General features: G+C 46.5%; 1 protein-coding gene across 1 annotated transcript in view; it reads left to right on the top strand.

Annotated features, from left to right (window-relative positions):
- The window catches only part of LOC311134492 (calcitonin gene-related peptide 1-like), a 57,890-nt gene extending 43,105 nt beyond the window's left edge, over positions 1 to 14,785 (top strand). The window contains exons 3-6 of the mRNA XM_084168192.1: positions 10,689 to 10,780; positions 11,473 to 11,616; positions 13,626 to 13,811; positions 14,126 to 14,785. Of these exons, the coding sequence (XP_084024318.1) occupies positions 10,689 to 10,780; positions 11,473 to 11,616; positions 13,626 to 13,785 (396 nt within the window). The 3' untranslated portion in view covers positions 13,786 to 13,811; positions 14,126 to 14,785. The remainder of the gene's footprint in view (positions 1 to 10,688; positions 10,781 to 11,472; positions 11,617 to 13,625; positions 13,812 to 14,125) is intronic.
- Positions 14,786 to 15,794: the final 1,009 nt, after the last annotated feature.

Below are 15,794 nucleotides of genomic sequence, written 5' to 3' on the forward strand. Positions count from 1 at the left end.
CCAGCAACAGTGTGTGAAAACCTTGTGCAGACTTACAGAAAACGTTTGACCTGTGTCATTGCCAACAAAGGGTATATAACAAACTATTGAGAAACTTTTGTTATTGACCAAATACTTATTTTCCACCATAATTTGCAAATAAATTCATTAAAAATCCTACAATGTGATTTTCTGGAGAAAAAAAATCTCATTTTGTCTGTCATAGTTGACGTGTACCTATGATGAAAATTACAGGCCTCTCTCATCTTTTTAAGTGGGAGAACTTGCACAATTGGTGGCTGACTAAATACTTTTTTCCCCAACTGTATGTGTGTATGTATGTGTGTGTGTATGTGTGTATATGTGTGTGTGTGTATATATATATATATATATTGTGATGTCACGAGAGGCTGTGTCCTGGAGGGAGTGTGTGGGGGGTGAAGAAACACAGTCTCCAACCTGGGCTCTCTGGAGGACAAGAGTGCTGCACGTCCACTTCCATGAGGAATATAAGGATTTGGAGATACTTACCTTTGGGAAATACTCACCTTTGGATATATGCACCTGTGGAAATACGTGAGAGACATTTGGAAGGACTTTTTGCTGGGTTGGCCACTAGCTGCAACGTGGACTACAGTAAGGCTGGGGAAAAGTTATCTGAGCGAGTGAGAATTATGATTTTGGATGTGGAAGAGACATCCCTGAACTGTTAACCCTTAAAGAGCCACAAGAGAACAGAATTTTGTTATATTTTCGTTAATTTCCCAAGACCTATAATAAAATCCTTGTTTTGTTTGAACCTTGTCTCCTTGCACTACTTGAGCAATCCCGCTGAAAGCTGTGTAGCCTCTCGTGACGTCACAGATGGTGGAGAATACGGGCAAGCTCAAGCGTTAATAGTGCATGTCAGAGGAGGATACCGAAGGTTTGATCACCCAGTTTTCCAAGGTGGCCGTAGGCTCCCCGCCGACTGAAATGGAGGACATATTGAAAGCCCTTGTTGCTGGCCAGCAAGCCCAGATGCAAGCAAACGTGGCTCTCTTGGAGGAGCAAAAGAAAGCCAACCTTCTAAAGGCAGAGGAATTGCAGTTGCAGAGACAGAGGGTTGTCCAAAATACCCGCCCAATAAAGGCAAGTGACTTTATATCTAAGATGGGAGCTACCGATGACATTGAGGCATACCTGCATGCATTTGAGGCCACGGCCACTAGGGAAGCCTGGCCCAAGCAACAGTGGGTTGGTCTGTTAGCCCCCTTCCTAACCGGGGAATCGCTGAATGCTGTCCGGGACCTGGGCCCTGACCAGGTTACTGACTATGATGCCCTGAAGTCTGAGATCCTCAGCAGATATGGACTCACAAAGTTTGGTATGGCCCAGCGCGTTCACAGCTGGACCTTCCAACCAGACCAACCTCCTCGGGCGCAGATGCATGAACTTGTCCGAATCGCAAGGAAATGGCTGGATCCGCAGAGGAATACAGCAGCGGCGGTGGTGGAGGCCGTTGTGGTGGATCGTTACCTACGCGCCCTGCCTTATGAGGCAAAACGGTTCATCAGTCAACAGGCCTTGACCACGGCTGATCTGACCGTGGAAGCTGTGGAAAAGTACCAGGCCACAGCGGAGATGCTGAATGCTTCCCGAAAAGACCCCAGGAGTGCGGCCCCACCACAAATGGGAAGAACCCGTCCAAAGGACCCCAAGGTCTCGAACCCAGCCACGTCAGGACTTATCCCGGCTCCAGGGGGAGCCAGAAACCAGGCGGGTCCAAGAAGAGTACACCAGGAGGGGGAAACTCGACAGTGTTACCGGTGTGGGGAGATGGGACATATCTCCTGGCAGTGTGGGAAACCAGCCGATGAACCTATGCCCACTGCGGAGTCCTCCAGCTCAGCACCCACACACCGTTTTGCCTCGCTCTTGGGAGTCGTAGATGGCGGCCCAGATCGACCCCCCACCTGCCCGGTAACTGTGAATCACCATGATGTGGAGGCCTTACTAGATTCTGGTAGCCGGGCCACCCTGGTGCGTAAGGATTTGGTGGGCCCAACGTGTCTGACCCCGGGGAAAGTCCTCCCAGTTTCCTGTGTCCATGGAGACACCAGAGAATACCCCATTACTGAACTTACAATGACCAGCACACGGGGAACCATACACACGACGGCGGGGGTGGTTGATTCCCTCCCCGTCCCTGTCCTAATTGGACGAGACTGCCCAGCCTTTTACCCACTCTGGAGAGAGTCTCAGGAGAGGATAACCCGAGTACCTCGGAAACGGAGAGGCTCTGATAGGGATGGCAGGTGTCCAGACCGACACAGAGACTGGTCCGGATACGGGAGAAGAGAACGCAGCCCAGGAAAGTGCTCCGTTCTCCAGGGAAGAAGACGTCCCAGGCACCCAAGAGCTTCCCCCTCTCACAGGCCAGTATGGGCTGGCAAGCACCACGGCAATGCGGACGCCCTCTCCCGGCGTGATGCCTTCTTCGCTGCCTTTACCCCGACGAGGACGTCGGTCCCGAGGAGGGGGATGTGTGATGTCACGAGAGGCTGTGTCCTGGAGGGAGTGTGTGGGGGGTGAAGAAACACAGTCTCCAACCTGGGCTCTCTGGAGGACAAGAGTGCTGCACGTCCACTTCCATGAGGAATATAAGGATTTGGAGATACTTACCTTTGGGAAATACTCACCTTTGGATATATGCACCTGTGGAAATACGTGAGAGACATTTGGAAGGACTTTTTGCTGGGTTGGCCACTAGCTGCAACGTGGACTACAGTAAGGCTGGGGAAAAGTTATCTGAGCGAGTGAGAATTATGATTTTGGATGTGGAAGAGACATCCCTGAACTGTTAACCCTTAAAGAGCCACAAGAGAACAGAATTTTGTTATATTTTCGTTAATTTCCCAAGACCTATAATAAAATCCTTGTTTTGTTTGAACCTTGTCTCCTTGCACTACTTGAGCAATCCCGCTGAAAGCTGTGTAGCCTCTCGTGACGTCACAATATATATATATAGATATATATATATATATATATATATATATGTGTGTATATATACAGTGAGGGAAAAAAGTATTTGATCCCCTGCTGATTTTGTATGTTTGCCCACTGACAAAGAAATTATCAGTCTATAATTTTAATGGTATGTTTATTTGAACAGTGCGAGACAGAATAACAACAAAAAAAATCCAGAAAAACGCATGTGTATTTGACCCCTCTGCAAAACATGACTTAGTACTTGGTGGCAGAACCCTTGTTGGCAATCACAGAGGTCAGACGTTTCTTGTAGTTGGCCACCAGGTTTGCACACATCTCAGGAGGGATTTTGTCCCACTCCTCTTTGCAGATCTTCTCCAAGTCATTAAAGTTTCTAGCCTGACGTTTGGCAACTCGAACCTTCAGCTCCCGCTACAAATGTTCTATGGGATTAAGGTCTGGAGACTGGCTAGTCCACTCCAGGACCTTAATGTGCTTCTTCTTGAGCCACTCCTTTTTTACATTTTAGTCATTTTAGCAGACGCTCTTATCCAGAATGACTTACAGTTAGTGAGTGCATACATGATTTTATATTTTTATTTTTCATACACTCCCCCCGTGGGAATCGAACCCAGCCATTCCCTCCCCTCCACGACGCTGGGCCAATTGTGCACTGCCCCATGGGCCTCCCGGTCGCGGCCGGCTACGACAGAGCCTGGATTCGAACCAGGATCTCTAGTGGCACAGCTAGCACTGCGATGCAGTGCCTTAGACCACTGCGCCACTCGGGAGGCTTTGTCGCATTGGTCGTGTGTTTTGGGTCATTGTCATGCTGGAATACCCACCCACTGCCCATTTTCTATGCCCTGGCTGAGGGAAGGAGGTTCTCACCCAAGATTTGACGGTACATGGCCCCATCCATCGTCCCTTTGATGCGGTGAAGTTGTCCTGTCCCCTTAGCAGAAAAACACCCCCAAAGCATAATGTTTCCACGTCCATGTTTGACGGTGGGGATGGTGTTCTTGGGATCATAGGCAGCATTCCTCCTCCTCCAAACACGGCGAGTTGAGTTGATGCCAAAGAGCTCGATTTTGGTCTCATTTGACCACAACACTTTCACCCAGTTCTCCTCTGAATCATTCAGATGTTCATTGGCAAACTTCAGACGGCCCTGTATATGTGCTTTCTTGAGCAGGGGGACCTTGCAGGCGCTGCAGAATTTCAGTCCTTCACGGCGTAGTGTGTTACTAATTGTTTTCTTGGTGACTATGGTCCCAGCTGCCTTGAGATCATTGACAAGATCCTCCCGTGTAGTTCTGGGCTGATTCCTCACCGTTCTCATGATCATTGCAACTCCATGAGGTGAGATCTTGCATGGAGCCCCAGGCCGAGGGAGATTGACAGTCTTTTGTGTTTCTTCCATTTGCGTATAATTGCACCAACTGTTGTCACCTTCTCACCAAGCTGCTTGGCGATGGTCTTGTAGCCCATTCCAGCCTTGTGCAGGTCTACAATCTTGTCCCTGACATCCTTGGAGAGCTCTTTGGTCTTGGCCATGGTGGAGAGTTTGGAATCTGATTGATTGATTGCTTCTGTGGACAGGTGTCTTTTATACAGGTAACAAGATGAGATTAGGAGCTCTCCCTTTAAGAGTGTGCTCCTAATCTTAGCTCGTTACCTGTATAAAAGACACCTGGGAGCCAGAAATCTTTCTGATTGAGAGGGGGTAAAATACTTATTTCCCTCATTAAAATGCAAAAAATCAATGTCTAAAAATTTTGACATGCGTTTTTCTGGATTTTTTTGTTGTTATTCTGTCTCTCACTGTTCAAATAAACCTACCATTAAAATTATAGACTGATCATGTCTTTGTCAGTGGGAAAACGAACAAAATCAGCAGGGGATCAAATACTTTTTTCCCTCACTGTATATGTATATGTATGTGTATGTATATATATGTGTATATACAGTGGGGAAAACAAGTATTTGATACACTGCCGATTTTGCAGGTTTTCCTACTTACAAATCATGTAGAGGTCTGTAATTTTTATCATAGGTACACTTCAACTGTGAGAGACGGAATCTAAAACAAAAATCCAGAACATCACATTGTATAATTTTTAAGTAATGAATTTGCATTTTATTGCATGACATAAGTATTTGATCACCTACCAACCAGTAAGAATTCCGGCTCTGACAGACCTGTTAGTTTTTCTTTAAGAAGCCCTCCTGTTCTCCACTCATTACCTGTATTAACTGCACCTGTTTGAACGCGTTACCTGTATAAAAGACACCTGTCCACACTCATTCAAACAGACTCCAACCTCTCCACAATAGCCAAGACCAGAGAGCTGTGTAAGGACATCAGGGATAAAATTGTAGACCTGCACAAGGCTGGGATGGGCTACAGGACAATAGGCAAGCAGCTTGGTGAGAAGGCAACAACTGTTGGCGCAATTATTAGAAAATGGAAGAAGTTCAAGATGACGGTCAATAACCCTCGGTCTGGGGCTCTATGCAAGATCTCACCTCGTGGGGCATCAATGATCATGAGGAAGGCGAGGGATCAGCCCAGAACTACACGGCAAGACCTGGTCAATGACCTGAAAAGAGCTGGGACCACAGTCTCAAAGAAAACCATTAGTAACACGCTATGCCGTCATGGATTAAAATCCTGCAGCGCACGCAAGGTCCCCCTGCTCAAGCCAGCGTGTCTGAAGTCCAGGCCCGTCTGAAGTTTGCCACTGACCATCTGGATGATCCAGAGGAGGAATGGGAGAAGGTCATGTGGTCTGATGAGACAAAAATAGAGCTTTTTGGTCTAAACTACACTCGCCGTGTTTGGAGGAAGAAGAAGGATGAGTACAACCCCAAGAACACCATCCCAACCGTGAAGCATGGAGGTGGAAACATCATTCTTTGGGGATGCTTTTCTGCAGAGGGGAAAGGACGACTGCACCGTATTGAGGGGAGGATGGATGGGGCCATGTATTGCGAGATCTTGGTCAACAACCTCCATCCCTCAGTAAGAGCATTGAAGATGGGTCGTGGCTGGGTATTCCAGCATGACAATGACCCAAAACACACAGCCAGGGCAACTAAGGAGTGGCTCTGTAAGAGGCATCTCAAGGTCCTGGAGTGGCCTATGTATCAAATACAATGTATCAAATACTTGTTCTCCCCACTGTATATGTATATGTATATGTATATATATATATATGTATATGTGTGTATATATATATATATATATATATATATATATATATATATATATATATATATATATGTATGTATATATATGTATATATATATATAAACATGGGGGATTGGAAGTGATGAAGACAATTACATTGATGGATGTTGTCACGCTCGTTTATAGACGGGACGGACCAAGGCGCAGCGTGATAAGCATACATGTTTATTTAAATGAATAAACACACGACAAAACAACAAACGAAACGTGAAGTCCAAGGTAACACACAAACATACCATAACTGGAACAAGATCCCACAACCCACTAGTGCCAATAGGCTGCCTAAGTATGATCCCAATCAGAGACAACGAGCTACAGCTGCCTCTGATTGGGAACCACACCGGCCAACATAGATCTACACATACTAGAGACCCGAAACCTGGAGAGGGGCTGACGTCTGGGTCTGGACTGGAACCGCTGACTGGAGCTGGACCCGACGACGGTGGATCGAACTGCCCTGGCTCCGGAGTGGAGCCACTGACCGGAGCTGGATCAGGCACCGGTGGAGCGGACTACTCTGGCTCCGGAGTGGAGCGGCTGACCGGAGTTGGACCGGACCCCGGTGGAGCGGATTACTCTGGCTCCGGAGTGGAGCCGCTGACCGGAGCTGGACTGGACCCCGGTGGAGCGGATTGCTCTGGCCCCGGAGTGGAGCAGCTGACCGGTACTGGACTGGACCCCGGTGGAGCGGATTACTCTGGCTCCGGAGTGGAGCCGCTGACCGGAGCTGGACTGGACCCCGGTGGAGCGGATTGCTCTGGCCCCGGAGTGGAGCAGCTGACCGGTACTGGACTGGACCCCGGTGGAGCGGATTACTCTGGCTCCGGAGTGGATCCGCTGACCGGTGCCTGGTGGAAAAGGCACGGGCCGTGCCGGACTGGACACACGCACCACTGGAAAAGGCACGGGCCGTGCCGGACTGGACACACGCACCACTGGCTTGGTGCGGGGAGCAGGAACGGGCCGTACCAGACTGGCGATGCGCACCACTGGCCTGGTGCGAGGGACAGGAACAGGCCGGAACGGGCTGGCGACGTGCACCACTGGCTTGGTGCGAGGGACAGGAACAGACCGGACCAGGCTGGTGACGCGCACCACTGGCTTGATGCGAGGAGCAGGAACAGGCCGGACCGGGCTGGGGACGCGCACCACTGGCTTGGTGCGAGGGGAAGGAACAGGCCGGACCGGGCTGGCGACGCGCACCACTGGCTTGGTGCGAGGGGCAGGAACAGGCCGGACCGGGCTGGTGACGCGCACCACTGGCTTGGTGCGAGGGGCAGGAACAGGCCGGGCCGGGCTGGCGACGCGCACCACTGGCTTGGTGCGAGGTGAGGGAACAGGCGGGCCGGGCTGGCGACGCGCACCACTGGCTTGGTGCGAGGGGCAGGAACAGGCCGGGCCGGGCTGGCGACGCGCACCACTGGTTTGGTGCGAGGGACAGGAACAGGCCGGACCGGGCTGGCGACGCGCACCACTGGTTTGGTGCGAGGGGCAGGAACAGGCCGGGCCGGCGACGCGCACCACTGGTTTGGTGCGAGGGACAGGAACAGGCCGAACCGGGCTGGCGACGCGCACCACTGTCTTGGTGCGAGGGGCAGGAACAGGCCGGGCCGGCGACGCGCACCACTGGTTTGGTGCGAGGGACAGGAACAGGCCAGACCGTCTGGCGACGCGCACTACTGGCTTGGTGCGAGGGACAGGAACAGGCCGGTTCGGGCTGGCGACGCGCACCACTGGCTTGATGCGAGGAGCAGGAACAGGCCGGACCGGGCTGGCGACGCGCACCACTGGCTAGGTGCGAGGAGCAGGAACGGGCCGGACCGTACTGGGAACACACACCACTGGCTTAGTGCGGGGAGCCAGAACGGGTCGGGCCGTACTGGGAATACGCACCACTGGCTTAGTGCGGGGAGCAGGAACGGGCCGGACCGGACTGGTGACACGCACCACTTTCTTGGTGCGAGGAGTGGGACTGGGTTTCTTTATAAACCCCCCGCTCCTTCTGCTTCCTAACCAGCTCCTCTCGCCGTGCCTCTACACCTTCCTTCTCCCTTTTAGCCTCCTGTAGCTCCTCCCTCTGACCGTATAACTCCTGCTCCCTCTGAACCAATAGCCCCCGTAACCTGGTGGCCTCCTCTCCTAACCTGCAGATCCGCCCTGTCGCTGCCTCCTGCTGCCTCGTCATCCACACCGTGTGCCCCCCAAAAAATGTTTCTAGGGGTTGCCTCTCGGGTGTCCGTCGTCGGCACGGTTGGCGCCGTTTCTCTTCTCCTGCCTGGGCATTTACCTTCGCCCATGGCCCTTTCCCCGCGAATATCTCCTCCCATAACCACCATTTGCCCACCTGTGACATCGCTATATGCTCTTCCTGGGCACGCTGCTTGGTCCTCGTTTGGTGGGATCTTCTGTCACGCTCGTTTATAGACGGGACGGACCAAGGCGCAGCGTGATAAGCATACATGTTTATTTAAACTAATAAACACACGACAAAACAACAAACGAAACGTGAAGTCCAAGGTAACACACAAACATACCATAACTGGAACAAGATCCCACAACCCACTAATGCCAATAGGCTGCCTAAGTATGGTCCCCAATCAGAGACAACGAGCTACAGCTGCCTCTGATTGGGAACCACACCGGCCAACATAGATCTACACATACTAGATCTAAACATAGAAAATCAACATAGCAAAACACAACACAAAAATACACACCCTGACTCAACAAATACGAGTCCCTTGAGTCAGGGCGTGACAGATGTTATAATCTATCTGCAATATTAAGCTGATCTACCCTCCCCCCAAAATAAAAAAAAATAAAAAATGAATCCTCTTTTTTATTCAACTGCTCATATCATTGTACACTTTTTTGAGTAGAACAATTTGAGTTTCAGCCTGAGACAGTGGAATTGACTGGTGAGTAGCACCAACCCAGGAGTGGATTGGATTGCAGTATACCGTCATTCCCAGTAGATGGCCCTGCCTACAAGTACTTTGCTGGGGGCTTATCGATTTGGCATTTGAAAAATAGGATGCATGTAACTTCTTTGGAAGCCTTTAAAATATTTATTGCTGGGGATGGTTTCTGTGGCCATTTGTTAGATTTGCTCCGGTTTAATGAATGACCTCAATGCAAATGTGGATATCAAATGGTCCAAATGACGGTGGATTTGTGAATGGAGCACTTAGTGACAAAATAATGACGTCATTGCAAAGCCATATCCCTTATTGTGTGCCAGAAGTAAGATGCATCATCCCATTGGCTCGCGGGTGCATCTCATCGACGGGATTGGCCAACGGGAGATAATTAAACACTTACACAGTCAATGCACAAATTCAAGTGGTGGCTATATAGGCTTGTGCATTGGCACTGCATGCAACAGAACCAAGAGTTGGTCTTCAAGTTGAGAGAAGTCAATTTAGGCGTTTCATATAAAGCTCTATATTTTTTTGCCTGTTGATTAACACAAAAGGTAAGTGTAAACTTTTAACCAAATTCACATGGTGGACAGACTGAATTTGGATGGAAGGTTAACTTAATGGGTTGTGTCTTAGTGCTCCGTTGTAACTCGTCAGATATGGAGAGTGTGGACCTGAGTTTTGGTGCAGTGTGATGTGATGGTGACGTTAATGGGATTGAAGTGTGGCCGTAGGTGTCACAACTCTCCTTCAGCGAGGGTCCGGTCTGCTCTGTGGTGGAGGCAGAATAGAAAAGATGGAGAGAGCTAGAAAAATATAGAGAAAATGTGAGTAAGAGTGAGTGAAAGACCAAATAGTGAGTGAGAAAGAAACCGTGAGTAAGCTAGAAATAGAGAGAGAGAGAGAGAGAGGGATGGATGAATGGAGGCTGGAGGCTCTGAGAGGAGAGATGGAATGCCTGTGTGTGAGAGAGTGGTAACAGCTCATTACACTAATGCACTGGTCCCCCCCTGGGAGCTGGCATGCTGGATGGAGCCACTCTCCGCTCCTCACAGCGGCTAGCTAATGATATGGCCCCTCAGTTAGCACCAAGCAACAGGCTTGGACCCCCTTCATGCTTGGACATGCCAAGGCTCAACTCAGAGAATGTTCTGTCCTGTCCTATACTGGGGATGGCGAGATGGAGGGATAGTTCGCTCCATGGAGAAGAGTGTTGGACTATCATGTGGATCCATTTCCGTTTGGCTGTTTGGATGGAGGGTGTCATGGAGAGATAGAAGGATGGATATGTAGCTTGAGAGATCAACGGTAAAGCTGAGTCTGCCGTCTCAATAAAGAGTGAGAAAGAGCCATCTATGTAGTAGCTCATTTCAAATTTAACGAAGGAATCCTTTAAAAAACGATTTGTGTTACATTAGCCGTACAATGCTTAATCTCATTCTGGTAAATGTATGCTGATCATTATTGTGATGGCGACCTGCTTCTTTCTTGTTAAATGTAAATGTAGATGTTTAATGTAATTGTATCAAGTCTGTGGAGCTCATGGGACTGTCTCTTTGCTATAGGGGACCATGGTTATGTTGAAGATTTCTGCTTTCCTTGTTGCTTATGCCCTGGTCATTTGCCAGATGTACAGCTCACAAGCAGCCCCCTCCAGGTGAGACAGACAGACTTGCAGACAGACATACAGAAATTACTAAATTACACTCAGCGCACATATACATCATACAAGCGTACACACACGCGCGCGCACACACACACACACACACACACACACACATATTTGTTTAATCTGACATGAGAATATGGATTGGAAGTACCACCAAATATAATTGTATTATTTAATAATGACAATTTTGAGGGACATTTTTGGAGAAATTCATAATTCCTGTGATAAAAGGAATATAATACATCATTTTTTTCTGTGAATTTAGACTACTGAACATTTTGTAATTTAGACTACTGTTACAAATACATAAATTAATATGTTCCTTAATCCAATATCACAGAAGTGCACTCCAGTTAAGTGTAAAAGGGCTGTAATAATAAAAAAACACACACAAAAAATAAGTAATTTAATTTAGAAGAGATAAATGAGATATATAAAAACATCCAAGCCACTCATAAATCTGAATTTGGTCACACGTCGGCCCTTTTAGATGGAGTACTTTTAGCAGATTACTGTTTTCAATGTTGGCTAGGGTCCCTTCCAGTCCCACGTCATACCTTTTAGCCTTAGTGACACTCCGCTCATGTTATTTATTAAATTTTTTACTGCGGGTGATAACTTTAGTTTGGTTTCTTATGCGGATCCCTGTGTTTCACCCACCCTCTTTCTTCCTCCTCTAGAACGGGCATAGAGTCCATGACAGACCGAGTCACCCTTACGGACTACGAGGCAAGAAGATTACTCAACGCCATAGTCAAGGAGTTTGTGCAGATGACAGCCGAAGAGCTGGAGCAGCAAGTGAATGAAGGCAACGAAGGCAATAGGTACAGACAACTGCTTCTTCTTCCTTCCTGCATCTTTAACATTACCTGAGTTTGCGTCCTAGCTCAGGGCTACCAATTAAGGGATTGATGATGAATTAAACGTGAAGGTCAGTATTGATGGTCAGAGCTACTTTCATATGGAGTGGAAGTGCATCAACGGTACATTGACCAAACGTTTTAAACTGAAATTAAATCACAATTTTGTTACCTGTCTGGAGAGACGTCTTTTAGCCACCTTAGCAGTGTGTCCTGCTGGAGTTTAATTTAAACCATATAGAGAGGTATGTGCTCAGAGAAATGTTTTCTCTCCATTTTAAGGAGGTATATGCTAATCCCTCCCAACAATTTATCAGTTGTAACAATCCCGCATGGATGAGTTTGATTTATTCATTTATTTGAATGGATGAATGTTAACAGCCTGTTTGCCTGCTGGATATATTATATTAGCGGGGAATGCTTTTGGGATGGATAAGTGCATGCTGTCAGTTAGAGGAGGCGAAAAGAGTCGCATGACAGCGGGAAGCTATACCCGTTCTGTTCTCTTTGGGGTGATATGAGGGTGGGTGTGAAGGTAAAATGGAGTTGGAGCATGGGGGTTGATATGTTAATGTTCTTCAAGTGATTGGAAGGGAAGCATGATGTTTTGGAAATGTTCATTTCTTGCCTATGACAGCATGTCTGACAATGCATTTTGTAGGGAAAATGCATGAAGGAAAGAGGATATACAGTACTAACATGTGTGAGAGAGCGAGAGGGAGTGTGAGTGCGTGTGTGCGGGAGAGAGAGAAACCTGCATGTGTCCCGCTACTATGAGCCTGTTTTCTGCATGTTTATCTCTCCCTTCTGACAGCATGGAAAGACCCCTTACCAAGCGCTGCTCTAACCTCAGCACCTGCGTGCTGGGCAAACTGTCCCAGGACCTGCACAAATTACAAACGTTCCCCCGCACGGACGTGGGCGCGGGCACGCCTGGCAAGAAACGCAGCGCGCCCGAGAGCGAACGCTATGCAAGCTACGGGGAGACATTTGACAGCATCTAACTCTCCGCCCTCCTCCTATTCCCTCTCTTTTCATTATAACGTCCTACTGGTTTTTGTTTGACAAGTCTCAGTGCATGTGGATTTTTCCTGCTTGATTGAGCGAATCTCCCATTGCAACCCCCCCCCCCCCCCCCCCCCTTCTTCTTTTTTTTTTGACAATTCCTTTCCGTTTTCGGCAGAGAATGACATGTTGTATCTGATCAGACAATCAAAAGTAAAACTCTTCTAAATTACAATTATTCAAAAGAGTGAATCAAAATGTATAGATTTTTTTCAGTGTGTATATTCATATAATTTGATTGTATTTTAAATTCCTGAAAACCCAAATTCATAACATAAGAGATAACCTAAGTAATATTCAACCATAATAAATGGTTTCTTCATGCCTCACCATGTTTCTTGTTCAATAAACCTATTTTTCTACCAGGAAGCCTTTTACTTTTTTTTCTTAAGAAATATAATATTAGTACTTAGCTTTAGCTCTTCCAACAACTGCATTCAATATTTTTTCATTGGAGTATAGAGTAAATCATAGTTATTTTAGCATTTCCAATACCCTTGAACTATCTCTAAAACCTTCACCAAGTCTCAAGGTAAGTATTTTAATTAACCGAACCATTCTAAGGATCTAACATTTTCAGAGACTATATTAATCCACTGTCTACTTTTATGTGTTTAGTTTTAATTGTTCTACTCCTGTTAATGACAATGACACTTTCATTTTATGGAGGTGTCGTAAAGCAGATGTATTAATTACATTGAAAATTATTGCTTGATTAGATAAGGAAAAAGTGTATGTGTTTGATAGTGTGTGTGTTTGTGCTGACGGTCTGTGCGTGTGCTTGTGTATGTGTACATTTGTAAGTGTCTGGCATGAGTGCGAACACATGCTTTTGTGCGTCTGTGTACTGTATGTGTATGAGGTACGCAGCAGGCTCACTGTTAACCCCGTCTCCATTCCTGAAGCAGCGTTACAGCACAGAAGCGAGCCTGCAACACGGCCACCTGCGTGACTCACCGCCTGGCAGACTTCCTGAGCCGGTCGGGGGGCATGGGAAACAGTAACTTTGTCCCCACCAATGTGGGCTCCAAGGCTTTCGGCCGGAGGAGGAGAAACACCCAGATGTGAACATTCCAACAACCTTCAGGGATACGGTGAATACTCCTCCTCCTCCTCCTCTTTGTCCTTTCTGTCTCTGTTCTTTCAGCCATCTCTTATTTCTATTCTGTAGCTTTTCAATTAGTGAAATGCCTGACATGACCATAGGCAAATAGTTTACTTCACAAAATTAAGATACCATTTTTTAAAATTAAGATTTTACATAGATAATTGATTTCCTGTGTCAATGAAAAATAATTGATTGGTCTTATTTTTTGTTAAGAGTCGTACGTTTTGTGACTGACAGAAGGCGCTGGGCTCTAAGTTGTTGACTTGTCCGTTCTCTCTTCCTCTCTCTCTTCCCTTTCAGAGGTTGATCCTTCTTATCGCGATGACATCAGAACATATCTGGGGGAAAACAACAAAAACAAACAAAGAGAAAAAAACACACTGGCCCCTTCATCCACTCCCCAACAGTCTACAGAAATAAACCCCTTCAGATATTAGGACTCCTCCTCTCAATACCGTCATGTTATGAACCTTTAATTTAGCTTTTGGCAAACCAGAGAAATAAAAGGGGGAAAATGACAGCAACTTCCATTATGTACATTGACAGCTGAATCCCCAAATCCCAAAGAAAAATTCCAGATTCCTTTTTTTATACATGAAATTCAATTAATGGAAAAAGCAGCAGTGCTTATTTATTATTATTTATTCTGTCCTTAGAGCACGTTTGTACCATGTGACCCATTCTCCCCGTCCCTCATCCCTCCCTGTCCCCACCGGCACCTGTTTGCTGTGCTGTGCCCTGCAGGGATCGACATTAAAGATCAGCCTTCCCTAGGCTCCCTCACAACGGCTGTGTCTTGTGCCTTGATGTAAAACACTTTACATGACATGATTGTACAGTGTGTTTCAAGATTATATGAAGACCACAAAGAAGAGAATGACACCGAAAAATATTTAAGATATTAATATTGTAACAATTGTGAATTTCAGCAAGATTAAAATGTATTTTAGATACATTCGGGTTTGGGGTACTTGTGTTGTTCTTCAAGGTTTAATTAAGTATTTAGGTGAAGAGAGAACCGTTGTGTTGTTGATGTTATATCACCTTTACTGTACATGCAATGAGTAGCTTTCAGACAATGCAGATTTCTCCTGAACTCTCCTGAACTCATGAATGCATTGGTCTCACACTGTGACACACGTTGGGAATTCTACAGCACAGAAATCTGTCCAAAATAGTTCAGTCCAAACCGTTCACACTGTTCTAAACATACTGTACACAACTTATGCAAATGGTCATGTGACACAGAAAGGTCATGTGACACATCCATTTCCATACAAAAGACGAACCTTTCATAGTAAATCCCAAAAATGGAAAACGATATTGTCAAACAAATGTTTTCCTATTGTCAAACTAGACTATTCCACCTCAATTGGAATAGGCTAAAGGAGGAGAGAATTCAGGCATACCTTGTCCCAGTCACTGACCTACACTACCGGTCAAAAGTTTTAGAACACCTACTCATTCAAGGGTTTTTCTTAATTTTTTACTATTTTCTACATTGTAGAATAATAGTGAAGACATCAAAACTATGAAATAACACATATGGAATCATGTAGTAACCCCCAAAAATATTAAACAAATCAAAATATATTTTATATTTGAGATTCTTCAATCAGCCACCCTTTGCCTTGATGATAGCTTTGCACACTTTTGGCATTCTCTCAACCAGCTTCACCTGGAATGCTTTTCCAACAGTCTTGAAGGAGTTCCCACATATGCTGAGCACTTGTTGACTTCTTTTCCTTCAATCTGCAGTCTGACTCAAATCAAATCAAATCAAATTGTATTTGTCACATACACATGTTTAGCAGATGTTATAGCGGGTGTAGCGAAATGCTTGTGCTTCTAGCTCCGACAATGCAGTAATATCTAACAAGTAATATCTAACAATTTCACAACATATACCCAATACACACAAAAATAGTAAGGAATGGAATTTAAGAATATATACATATATGGACAAGCA

Source organism: Coregonus lavaretus (genome assembly GCF_964263955.1).
Source record: "Coregonus lavaretus genome assembly, chromosome: 9".
NCBI lineage: Eukaryota > Metazoa > Chordata > Actinopteri > Salmoniformes > Salmonidae > Coregonus > Coregonus lavaretus.